Source organism: Garra rufa, chromosome 18 (genome assembly GCF_049309525.1).
Source record: "Garra rufa chromosome 18, GarRuf1.0, whole genome shotgun sequence".
Taxonomy (NCBI): domain Eukaryota; kingdom Metazoa; phylum Chordata; class Actinopteri; order Cypriniformes; family Cyprinidae; genus Garra; species Garra rufa.
In genome coordinates, this window is record NC_133378.1 from 8380282 (window position 1) to 8393756 (window position 13475).

The 13475-nt window shown below is 39.5% G+C and overlaps 2 protein-coding genes across 2 annotated transcripts in view; one reads left to right on the forward strand and one right to left on the reverse strand.

Moving 5' to 3' along the window:
* The window catches only part of mipb (major intrinsic protein of lens fiber b), a 3411-nt gene extending 968 nt beyond the window's left edge, over nt 1–2443 (forward strand). Inside the window, 5 exon segments of the mRNA XM_073823648.1 lie at nt 6–77; nt 80–135; nt 527–691; nt 1269–1349; nt 1436–2443. Of these exon segments, the coding sequence (XP_073679749.1) occupies nt 6–77; nt 80–135; nt 527–691; nt 1269–1349; nt 1436–1621 (560 nt within the window). The 3' untranslated portion in view covers nt 1622–2443.
* An 8323-nt stretch (nt 2444–10766) lies between these two features.
* rbm38 (RNA binding motif protein 38) overlaps nt 10767–13475 on the reverse strand; it is a 36297-nt gene continuing 33588 nt past the window's right edge. The window contains exon 4 of the mRNA XM_073823138.1: nt 10767–13350. Within this exon, the coding sequence (XP_073679239.1) occupies nt 13035–13350 (316 nt within the window). The 3' untranslated portion in view covers nt 10767–13034. The remainder of the gene's footprint in view (nt 13351–13475) is intronic.

Here is a 13475-nt window from a genome sequence, read left to right on the forward strand (position 1 = left end):
CTTAGTCGGCTCTCAGATGTCCTTTTTCCGAGCTTTCTTCTACATTTGCGCTCAGTGCCTGGGGGCCATGGCAGGAGCCGCGCCCTTTATGGAGTTACACCGAACAACATAAGAGGCACATTGGCACTTAACACGGTAAGAGTGACACCAAAAATAATATTTTTAATTTTGTAATTAAACATATATTTTTAGTTATTTTATTTTAGAAAATCTTAGTATTTATTTAATTGTTATTTTATTTTTATTTTATATATATTATATATATATATATATATATATATATATATATATTATATATATATAATTTTTTTTTTTTTTTTATATGAATGCACATTTTGAATTTGGGTTTTTTACAAAAATCCAAATGTATTTTAGTGGAAAATCTGTTTTAAAAATCAAAAATTGAAAAAATGAAAAATCTTATTTATTTACAGTGCTCAGTAATGCACTAATAGATCTGTATATCCATGTTGCAGTCTTACAAATCTTAATTAATAATTTTTTGTACCTGTTTGTGTCTCTACAGCTGCAACCCGGCATGAGTCTCGGCATGGCGACTACAGTGGAGGTGTTTCTCACCATGCAACTGGTTGTTTGCGTTTTCGCCGTCACCGATGAGAGACGAAATGGCCGCCTTGGTTCTGCCGCTCTGTCTATTGGCTTCTCCATCACCATGGGTCACCTAATGGGGGTGAGAATGAATATTCAAGTATTAAAATAAACATTTGACTGCAAAAAAAAAGATTGTTTAGTCTTGTTTCCAGCCAAAATATCCAAAAATCCTTGAATCAAGAAGGATTTTCTAGACAAGTGAAATGGTCTTGTTTTCAGAAAAAAAAGAAGTTAAAATTAAGGGAATTTTTGCTTGAAATAAGCTAAATAATCTGGAAATGGGGTAGGCAAAATAATCTAGTTTTCTGTTTGAAATAAGACTATTTTGCTTGTTTTCCCTGCTGAAAAAACCAGCACATGCTGGTTAGGTATGTTTTGGTGCTGGGATGCTGGTTTTAGCTGGTTTATGCTGGTCCTTTGCTGGTTTATGCTGGCCCTTTGCTGGTTTATGCTGGTCCTTTGCTGGTTTATGCTGGTCCTTTGCTGGTTTATGCTGGTCCTTTGCTGGTTTATGCTGGTCTTTGACCAGCAACATGACCAGCATAAACCAGCAAAGGACCAGCATTAACCAGCATAAACCAGCATAAACCAGCTAAAACCAGCATTAAAATAGTGTGCAGCACACTAAAAATATACCATGTTTGTCTTTGAATCAGATGTACTACACTGGAGCTGGCATGAACCCAGCTAGATCTTTCGCTCCTGCTGTTATCATGAGGAATTTCATCAACCACTGGGTAAGAACTAACGTACTAACGTACTGAAACTGTCCTGAAATACAGGACTAAAATATTTATGGACTATCTTCCCTCTCTTCTGACAGGTGTACTGGGTTGGACCCATGATTGGTGGTGCTATGGGTGCCATCTTGTATGATTTCATGCTGTTTCCCCGGATGCGGGGTCTCTCCGAGCGGCTAGCCACTCTCAAAGGCAGCCGACCCCCAGAGACCGAGAACCAGCAGGAGAACCGCGGGGAGCCCATTGAGCTGAAAACTCAAACCCTATGAACCTGCTTAGAACCTGTGGACCGAAATCTGTCTCTACCTCTCTACCTCACTCTACAGACCTTCTCGCCGCCTCAAGCATGTTAATACGCCTCAGTTAATAAACTAACGCACTGAGGGTCGCATATTCAAGCAAAAAATATTACCAAGTACAATACTTTGTTTAGTATTCTAGGTTTGTTGCTAATCAAGGCAGGGCAAGGGGCGGAGCTGAGGCAGGGGGTTAGGTGGGTGTGGGAGGGGCTAGAACTATTTATTTAGGCATGCATTTCACTTTTCATCTGACTTCACTTAACACTTTCATTCATTTTCGTTTTCTACAACAACAAGATGTGGATGTATGCAACTTAACCAGGGTTTCACTTTTTTTTCTTAATTTCATGTGGGTGTGCAAGTGAGTGCAAATCGTGGGTCATTTTGTGTGTGCGTGTGTGAGAGAGAGAGAAAACGTGCCCAGGTATGTACATGTGTTAAGCTTGTGTGTATGTGTGAGTGTGTCTGTCCGCTATGCAATTATTTTGGGGTTTTATCATTACAGCTCGCTCGTGTTTGTAGCATGCTTATGTTTTTTTTTTTTTTTCTTATTTTTACGGGTTTCTAAGACACCCCAAACTGTATTGTTTGCAATGATATTCTCTTCACTTTGACGTTTACACAAACCACCCGTGGACTGAGTAGTTGTTAACACAGCCGCCAGTCTTTGAAATTACTTCTCAAGTTTACAGTGTCTTTGTTGCCTTTCATTAAATCTTGTTTGAGGATAACATCCATGACTGGGCAAAAAAAGCAATGAATCATATTTGAATGCAAATAAATACATGAAAAAGAAAAGGGGCTTCATATATATCACATACATCACATGATCAACATTTTCCTCATAATATGAATGATGCAGCAACTAATATTTACACTAGATGGCGCTGTACAACAGTTTGTGATCTCAAAACATTCAGCAGCCTTTCGTTTTTTTTTATTATGACTGGGTTTAATAAGAGATAAAGACATTTAGGAATAGAAACTGGGAACAAGAACATTTGCCAGTGCCTGTTTACAATAAAACAGAATTAAATGCAGTGATAAAAACGGGATACAAAACAAAGTAACAATTCCATGAAATCAAAATTTACCTTTAGTAAATTTGCAGCCTCTTTAGGGAAAACTATTGATGACTCATCTTGCACTACAGTTTCTTTGTCCAGTAAAATTCTGCATATAATGGCAATGTCCCTTCCCCGATACTTGAACGGTTTATTAAAGGAAACCTCCACTTTTTTTTGGAAATAGGCTCATTCTCCAACTCCCCCCGAGTTAATAAGTTGAGTTTAACCGTTTCAGCTGTTCTCCTGTTTTGGCGATATCACTTTTAGCATAGCTTAGCATAGATCATTGAATCCTATTAGACCAATAGCATCGCGTTCAAAAATAACCAATGACTTTCGGTATTTGTCCTATTTAAAACTTGACTCTTCAGCAGTTATATCGTGTACTAAGACCTGCGGAAAATGTAATATGGCCGAAGCAGGCGCAGTAATATCACGCAGCGCCTGAAATTAGTTCCGAGCTAGGTAACTTCCAACGAGGAAGGCTCCTTGTGCATGCAGTTGGTCACGTTGTGCTGCGATGTGCTGCTTGATATTACTGCACCTGCTTCGGCCATGTTACGGCAGCAAACTTCCTTGACTATTACGCCGGAATGTGAGTGTAGTTCCTAATCTTATCGGCCTAGAAAATCACAGCTTTACATTTTCCGCAGTTCTTAGTACACAATATAACTGCAGAAGAGTCAAGTTTTAAATAGGACAAATGCCGAAACTCACTGGTTATTTTTGAACGCGATGCTATTGGTCTAATAGGATCCAATGATCTATGCTAAGCTATGCTAAATGTGATATCACCAGAACAGGAGAACGGCTGAATGGATTTCAAAACGGTAAAAATCAACTTATTAACTCGGGGGGAGTTGGAGAATGAGCCTATTTCCCAAAAAAGGGGAGTGTTCCTTTAAGTGAAAGGATTGACATTATTTCCAATTTGCTTTATACTATCCACCTAATTCTTCAACGTGGAAGTAACGTTAAGCAGGGCTATCAACTTTTTTTGTAAATGAGTTTCACAGGTATGTTATTTTACCTTATTCTACAGTAGGGAAATTACAATCCTTTTTCCCTAATTTGTACACTTGCAAGCAGGGCCTAAATCTTTTTGCCACATCTGCCATTTTAATCTTGATACAAACACATTTTTTTTAGTGATTTGATAAAATTTACCAGCCATAAATATTTTTTCCTGGCCATGAAAGTTTTTGCAGTTGCTGCTACTACAACAACTAAACATATTCAATAAAAATAAATAGATAAATTGAAAATTAGAACCAAACACTGCATTTTAATCCCGATACAAACAAAGATGCTACACATATAGCATTTTTTATTTAAATTTCATTTAATCATTGTAACATTTGAAGCACAAACAGAATGGTCTGACTTCAGCATTGTGAAATTATGCTAAAACCTGCATAAAACAAAAACAGTATTTAGGCTGAATTTCACTCTCTGACAGCAGGTGGCGCTTATGAAACAGCAGTGATAAGAGGGAAAAAATGCTTTAAATTTTTCTGAAGTCAGTTCACTTCAGAAATGCATTCATATAAACATCCACTACAATATTTATATTTTTCTTCAACTAAACATTGAGCTTACTCTGCCCGTACAGTATTTTCTTTTTGTGCGTCTGTTAAATTTAGTCCTTGCTTGCAAGAGATAAACCTTTGAGTTTCAAACTGCAGTTGAGCTTTTATTTTGGTGAAACACTCTAGCTTCTGTAAAAGCAGGTTTACAAACACATCTAATTATAAATCTAGTGTAATACTGAAACCATTTGCCTATTAAAATGCTGATTTGAAAACAAAGCATGACTGGTGGCCGTCATGCTTAATAATTGCAACCGCATTTTAAGAAATAGTTTGACACAAAAATTCAAATATTTCTCTATTATTCTGCATTGCTTGAACATCTGTTCTGAGAAATTATATTTTTTCTCTCATTCGAAAAATAATCCTTCATTCATGAGGGACTTATCACTCCCGAAGCTTTGCTGCTTGTACAGGGTATATGGCCGTTAGCACGACGAAAAACAAAACTTTTATTCAAATTGTGAGCAGATATATGTAGCCTAGAAGTGCGCAAAAAAACTACTTCCTTAAAGGAGTAGTTCACTTTCAGAACAAAAATGTCCAGATAATGTACTCACTCCCTTGTCATCCAAGATGTTCATGTCTTTCTTTCTTGAGTCGTAAGGATATGATGATTTTTGAGGAAAACATTTCAGGATTTCTCTCCATATAATGGACTTCTATGGTGCCCCGAGTTTGAACTTCCAAAATGCAGTCTAAATGCAGCTTCAAAGGGCTTTAAATGATCCCAGCCGAGGAAGAAGGGTATCTAGCGAAACGATCGGTTATTTTCTAAAAACATTTACAATTTCAAACTTGGGGGCACCATAGAAGTCCATTATATTGAGAGAAATCCTGAAATGTTTTCCTCAAAAAACATAATTTCCTTATGACTGATGAAAGAAAGACATGAACATCTTGGATGACAAGGGGGTGAGTACATTATCTATAAATTTTTGTTTTGAAAGTGAACTACTCCTCTAATAATCACTAAAAAGATGTTACTTACTTCAGTTTATTCATTTATAATCAATAAAGCTCTTACTTACAGTGAGAGGACTGGCAAGTGTACAGGAAAAAATCCAGCGTTTAGAGGTGAGTGAATTCAGACTAACTTGAATGCAATGGCCAATCACAGTTGTTCACTGTTCAAGAAATCAACAGATATGTCTGAGATTGGCTACACTGCTCAACGCTACGAAAACACGTTGTAAATAGAATCTTTTGGCAAATTTACAAACACAAATATGCACTGGAGCGTTTACCAAATTTGTTAGCCAATATCTTATTATTACAGTTTTAACTGAGGTTGCTTTTGACTGCGTGAGAAAATGGATGTGTGGCATGAGAGCGTGAGAAAAGTGTCAATTGCGTGAGTCGTGAGAGTCGGCAGCCCTGTGTTAAGCCATAGGCGAGAAGTCCGGTTCATTCGTTATAAATGTACATAAACAATAAAACTGTTTGCACTACAAACCAGTGTGTTTATAATTAAGATGGTACATTCAAATAATATGGTAAGACACACCAGTTTGCAATATCAAGCAGCAAAATGAGCTAAAGCTGGACGCAAATAAGACTGAAACCAGACCCATAAAACTTACAAATGGCCGCGCCCACTCTTATGGGAAAAATAAAGTGGATATATTAAGAAATACAAACATATAATTAATTTTTCCGTTTCTGTGTACTTAGTATAACTATTTAACTGAGAGTTGAGACCAGAGGTTGCATAAGACTTTAACATCCCTGCTGAAAAAAACCAGCATATGCTGGTTAGGTATGTTTTGGTGCTGAGATGCTGGTTTTAGCTGGTTTATGCTGGTCCATGCTGGTCCTTTGCTGGTTTATGCTGGTCCTTTGCTGGTTTATGCTGGTCCTTTGCTGGTTTATGCTGGCCCTTCGGTGGTTTATGCTGGTCCTTTGCTGGTTAACGCTGGTCCTTTGCTGGTTAACGCTGGTCCTTTGCTGGTTAATGCTGGTCCTTTGCTGGTTTATGCTGGCCCTTCGGTGGTTTATGCTGGTCCTTTGCTGGTTTATGCTGGTCCTTTGCTGGTTTATGCTGGCCCTTCGGTGGTTTATGCTGGTCCTTTGCTGGTTAACGCTGGTCCTTTGCTGGTTAACGCTGGTCCTTTGCTGGTTTATGCTGGTCCTTTGCTGGTTTATGCTGGCCCTTCGGTGGTTTATGCTGGTCCTTTGCTGGTTAACGCTGGTCCTTTGCTGGTTAATGCTGGTCCATTGCTGGTTAACGCTGGTCCTTTGCTGGTTAACGCTGGTCCTTTGCTGGTTAATGCTGGTCCTTTGCTGGTTAATGCTGGCCCTTTGGTGGTTTATGCTGGTCTTTTGCTGGTTAATGCTGGTCCTTTGCTGGTTTATGCTGGTCCTTTGCTGGTTAACGCTGGTCCTTTGCTGGTTAACGCTGGTCCTTTGCTGGTTAATGCTGGTCCATTGCTGGTTAACGCTGGTCCTTTGCTGGTTAACGCTGGTCCTTTGCTGGTTAATGCTGGTCCTTTGCTGGTTAATGCTGGCCCTTTGGTGGTTTATGCTGGTCTTTTGCTGGTTAATGCTGGTCCTTTGCTGGTTTATGCTGGTCCTTTGCTGGTTAATGCTGGTCCTTTGCTGGTTAATGCTGGTCCTTTGCTGGTTAATGCTGGTCCATTGCTGGTTAACGCTGGTCCTTTGCTGGTTAACGCTGGTCCTTTGCTGGTTAACGCTGGTCCTTTGCTGGTTAACGCTGGTCCTTTGCTGGTTAATGCTGGCCCTTTGGTGGTTTATGCTGGTCTTTTGCTGGTTAATGCTGGTCCTTTGCTGGTTTATGCTGGTCCTTTGCTGGTTAATGCTGGTCCTTTGCTGGTTAATGCTGGTCCTTTGCTGGTTAATGCTGGTCCTTTGCTGGTTAATGCTGGTCCATTGCTGGTTAACGCTGGTCCTTTGCTGGTTAACGCTGGTCCTTTGCTGGTTAACGCTGGTCCTTTGCTGGTTAACGCTGGTCCTTTGCTGGTTAACGCTGGTCCTTTGCTGGTTAACGCTGGTCCTTTGCTGGTTAATGCTGGTCCTTTGCTGGTTTACGCTGGTCCTTTGCTGGTTAACGCTGGTCCTTTGCTGGTTAATGCTGGTCCATTGCTGGTTTATGCTGGTCCTTTGCTGGTTAATGCTGGTCCTTTGCTGGTTAATGCTGGCCCTTTGGTGGTTTATGCTGGTCTTTTGCTGGTTAATGCTGGTCCTTTGCTGGTTTATGCTGGTCCTTTGCTGGTTAATGCTGGTCCTTTGCTGGTTAATGCTGGTCCTTTGCTGGTTTATGTTGGTCCTTTGCTGGTTAATGCTGGTCCTTTGCTGGTTTATGCTGGTCCTTTGCTGGTTTATGCTGGTCCATTTTATGGTTAATGCTGGTCCTTTGCTGGTTTATGCTGGTCCTTTGCTGGTTTATGCTGGCCCTTTGGTGGTTTATGCTGGTCCTTTGCTGGTTAATGCTGGCCCTTTGCTGGTTAATGCTGGCCCTTTGCTGGTTAATGCTGGTCCTTTGCTGGTTTATGCTGGCCCTTTGGTGGTTTATGCTGGTCCTTTGCTGGTTAATGCTGGTCCTTTGGTGGTTAATGCTGGTCCTTTGCTGGTTAATGCTGGTCCATTGCTGGTTTATGCTGGTCCTTTGCTGGTTTATGCTGGTCCTTGACCAGGAACATGACCAGCATAAACCAGCAAAGGACCAGCATAAACCAGCATCCCAGCACCAAAACATATCTAACCAGCATATGCTGTTTTTTTCAGCAGGGATCTTCTTTCATTTTGACTAACAGGGTCATAAAAATTCCATCATAATCTATTATTAGCCTACCTGTCATTTTAATTTTCATATTTTAATTAAAATAACACATTAATTGCTTTTATATTTGTTGACATTTAAATTTTTAATTATGAACTTACAGGATGATACAGGCTTATGCACTTATTCTGAATAGAACAGATGAGAATGCGTAACTTTTTATGTTCAACACCACACCCTGCAGTGACAGCGATTTTAATAGGCTATATTCTCATTTTTATTAACCAATATCGATTCGTAAATTTCAATCGATATTTTAGTCTATAGTGTTTTCAGTTGATGAGTGTACAGTACATAGGGCACCTCCCATCAAATAAATGCAATAGGCTAAGCTTTGTGTTACTTTGATATGAAACAAAGTCTTAGATTTCAAGTTCTGTCCATTTCCGTTTTGGCGCTCTTTAATGTGGCGTGATAGATCGTTGAAAGCTTCTGGGTATTCGCCTGTGCGTAATCAAACGCATAGCAAAAGATTCCTGACAGTTTCATTTTTGTTTTCGATCCAGTGCTCTGCTGCGACACTGGAGCGCACTCGCCACCAACTGCCCTGCTGAAAAAAACAGCTAATACCAGCCTAGGCTGGTTTGCTGGTCTTAGCTGGTTTAAGCTGGAAGTAGCTGGTTTTAGCTGGTCTCCCAGCCTGGCCAGGCTGGTCAGGCTGGTTTTAGCTGGTGGTTTCCCAGCCTGACCAGCTAGGACCAGCCTGGCCAGGCTGGAAAAGTGGCCAAAACCCCTCTAAAACCAGCCTGCCTTCCAGCTATGACCAGCTAAAACCAGGCTGGTTGACCAGCTAAAACCAGCCAACCAGCCTAGGCTGGTTTTAGCTGTTTTTTTTCACCAGGGTGGACAAGGGGGGGAATTACAGTTAGAAGTTAAAATAATAGATCACCCTCTGTCAAAGTGACGGACGGCCTTCAGATTTTACCGTCACTGATAAAAAAAAAAATCTGTCAATGACGGACAATTTTCGGTTAAGGCGACCTCTGGTTTCATACGCCACGGCGCCGCCATCTTGAAACGATCAACAAGGAGCGTCTTAAAATGTAAGTCCAAACATTATATGCACAAGTATGCTAAATAAGCTTGTGTATAAAAGTCTGAGCATATAATACAATTAATTTTCAACATGTTTTACATGTTGTCACGATAATTTTGTAGAAAACAATTTAGAGTTATAAGTCATGGGAGTGGAGGGTTTGCACTTACCTCACGGTTTGGTCAGTTACCTGGATGCGCGTCCATATTGGCAATTCTCGGATGTAAACAACAGCTTGGATTTGAAGGTAAATGTACTAATACGTTGTTCTGCTAATTTATGCTGTATAAACTGAAAAAAAAAAAAAAAAAAACGTGTGGAAGCTGCTCAATCATATAGAGAAGGACTATAGTAAGTAAGAAAGGGTACAATATTTTGACAAACTAAAGTTAATAGGTGGTAAAGATACGCTCAAGCAATATTAATTAAGATATTAGCTTAACATTTCACCTACCTGACTATAAATAAGAACAAACGCAAATGTTTTCAAGATTCTTGCCCTGGAAATCCTGGTTCAGTTTGGACAACAACAAATGCTTTTTTGTTCCTTAGACAGTTTTTGTACTGTTCTCCTTGATTTGTTGTAACCTTTAGCAGATAGTAGTCCAAATGTTTTTCCCTGGTCTGACCGATTAGTACAGCCCAAAACATGACAATAATTGATCATTTTAAACAGCAATAATACATACATTTCCGCCAATATGGTCAATATGGACGGTCATAAAACTCAAAAAGCGTTTTAAATATGCCTTTTAAAACCAATTTACAACTTTAAACAACTACAGCAAATAATAACATGAATACAATACATACAATGAAATGAAAGAACTAAGTGGACAGATATCAAATTTACATACTCCTGACTTGAAATATATGATTTAATAGCACATATGATTAAAATAATATGCCACTCTTTTTATTTTTTTTTTATTTTACAAATACCTACTTTTGAATGAACTCTTGGTCAGAAAAGCATTTATGAGAAGTAGAATTTTGTTGTGATGAAAGTGAATAAAAGAAATGGAGTTTAACTGCAGCGCTAATTTCCCTAAATGCGGTCAAGGTCATGACTATAAAGGTGTTCAAAATCAACTTGACATGCAGGTGGTACACAAGAGAAATGCCTATTATCCTGAGTTGTCCAAAAAAAAGAAAGAAATATACCTGCGTAATATAATAGAAACATCACGCACAGTGCATAAACGTTTCATCTGGTTGCAGGAGGGCTGTCTGTTTGTGAAGTCGTTCACAGGTGCTCATTTGGATTGAGGTCTGAGGCCTCATGCATAAAACTTCCCGTAGTTTCCATAGTGATAGTTTGCCTACTCACAAAAATATATAAAGCCCTGCATAAAGCCCTAATGCCCTCCATTACCTTAATTTGCATAGGTTTGTATGCTCGTCTGTGAACTCCTGGATTCACTCCAGCTCTTCCATTGAAGCAGCCATAAATGGTTGTTAAACTGCCTTCGGTTATTCATTGTAAGCACATGTATACTTCCGTGTTTCTCAATGAATTTGTCTGCAGAAACAAAACGAGTTCCAGGGAAGAACAAACAAACTCAACCGACAAGTTGAAAAGACTTGAAATACACAGACTTGAAAATAACCACATTAGAGAAGCTCAGTTTTTGCAAATTGACTTTATTATTTGTTTTGCATGTTCTGGTCTTATGGCTTTCACTGTAAGGTATTTTCATATTTCGAGTTGAGTGTCTCAGGGCAGATTAAATGACAACACTGTTCTTGTGAAAACAAACAGATTGTCCTGGCAAAATGTCCTTCTCTCAAGTTTTCCTGCATGTTCCTGCAGGCGTTTTGTCCTGTAGTGTCTAGGTGGAGCGATACCAAAAGCAACCACTGACATTTGTCACAATACTCTTTCTTTTGTCCTTTCAGCAGACCAAAACAGAGTCTAAAAAGCATCATGAAACAGAATTAGAATATGATTAATACTCAATGTTTCAAATGTCTGTTTCCTCAGAGGCGAGCTACAGCGCGCCTCGAATCCTCGTGTTACTGAATGCTGGATTAATGCTGTTACAATCTATGTGGAGCTACTTAGGATTGCGGGGAATCTTGAGGATAGAGGAACTACAGGGACGGAAGAGACATCTGACAGAGGTGATAAGCAGAATTACAAATCCGTCGCTACGTTTCTAGAAAAGTTATCTATTCCTGGAAAAAGTCTGGTTAAAAAATTCACATATTTTCGCTCCGAGGGAAGCACATTTGTGTCATAAGAACAGCTAGGTAAAAGAAAAAAATGGAGAAGTCTCTAAGGCTTTGTGCTTAACAGATATTCCTGCAGAGATGCACACCATCCATCCCTAGTGGCATATAAACACTACCGTTCAAACGTTCGAGGTCAGGAATGTTTTTGGAAAGAAATTACACTGCAAAAAAAGCATTTCTTTCTTCGATTTATCAAAATATCTAAAAATTCTTAAATCAAGAAGGATTTTGTAGACAGGTAGAAATGGTTTGTTTTTAGAAAAAAAGACATTCAAATTAAACAAGCTTGAAACAAGCAAAATAATCTGCCAATAATCAAATTTTCTGCTTGAAATTTTCTGGCTTGTTTTAAGCAAAAACGTACTTAATTTTGACTACTTTTTTCTGAAAACAAGACCATTTTTACTTGTCTAGAAAATCCGTCTTGATTTAAGAGTTTTGGGCTGGAAACTAAGAAAAGCATTTTTTTGCTGTGTAATACTTTTATTCACCGAGGATGCATTAAATTAATAAAAAGTTGAAGACATTTATAATTTAATAAAACATTTCTATTTGCAGCAACTGTTTTCAACATTGATAAATAATCAGAAATGATTTCTGAAGATGCACTACAAATTCAGCTTATATTCACCAAAATAAATTACATTTTAAAACATATTTAAAGGTGCCATAGAATGCATTTATTCAATATTTTAAATTGTTCTCTGATATCTACATAGAAGGTACCCTGGAAATCCAGAGGTCTCGCGAGTACACAATTTGAATTGTCTGTGCAAGACACTCTGGCATCGAGCAATGATGCAGGTTCTGCATTACGTAAGCAGTTGTGGGAACCAATCAAATCAGTGTATCTGATGTAGGCGGGCCAGAGGCGAGCTAAGCTAATGACGACAGCGCTGCGACGTCCGGTCTTTTGCAAACACTAGATTTATATAAGAAGGAGGAAACGATGGTGTTTGAGACTCATGGTATGTCATGTCCATGTTAGGGCTGGACGATAAATCGAACGATATTTTGAGGCGCGTTTAGTCAATGAAGCCGGTACTTTGATTAGTAGTAAATCTCCATCACGTGCGTTCCGCTCAGGTTCCGCTGGAGCGGCAATTAACACACAGAAACGTAAATCTCTGACAAGCTACGCCAAATCGCGCTCAAAATCGCATTCGATTCGCATTCGATTTATCGTCCAGCCCTAGTCCATGTACTGAACTGTTATTATTTAACTATGCCAAGGTAAACACAGTTTTCCATTCTATGGCACCTTTAAATAGAACATGGTTATTTTAAATTGTAATAATAGTAAAAAGTGTACAATTGTGAAATATGTTTTTAATTAAATGCAGCCTTGGTGAGCATAAAAGCCTAAAAAATCTCAAACTTTTCGAACGGTAGTGTGTGTATTACCTCTCATTTCTGATCGTTCATTAAATCCGTCTGCGTTACAACCCTGCAATCCACCATTAACTTATCTAATATTGGTTATTCAACAATCTTCTACTAATAAAGAGTCCTTAAACTTAGGGATGATGAAAAGCAGAAAATCTCGAAGCCCTTTTGTATTCGACCCCAGTCTCAGGCTGACGATGTTACAGTTCCCTGTCCCAAAACGATGTTCTAGTGCAATTTCAGCATACTCCGTGGATCCCTGTGGCCTGTTCTACAGGCGGTCGGCGTGGAGCTGATGAGGAGGGATCTGGATGAAGGCGGCGCTGGGGGTGCCTCCGATGGAGGGGAGGGGTGTGGGGACGGGGGTGTTTGTGGCGGAGGAGGGCCCGGGGGTTCCTGGAGGGTACATGTAGCTCAGGAAGCCTGGCGAGGCGGCGTAGGGATACTGCTCGAAGGCCGAGGAGGCGTACTGAGCGTAGGCAGTGCTGAAGTCAAGGTAGGGGGTCGTGGCGCTGGAGGTGACCTGTGTCGGCAGAACCAGACTGGGTTGCAGGAAGGCCTGAGGGTAAACATACGGCTGGCTGAGTCTGCAAAGACAAACACAGAGAGAGGGAGAGAGAGGTAATTATTAACTAGAGCTGCAGGATTAATTGAAATAAAATCAGAATCTTGATATGGCTTTTTAATATACACCATATTGCCAAAAGAATTG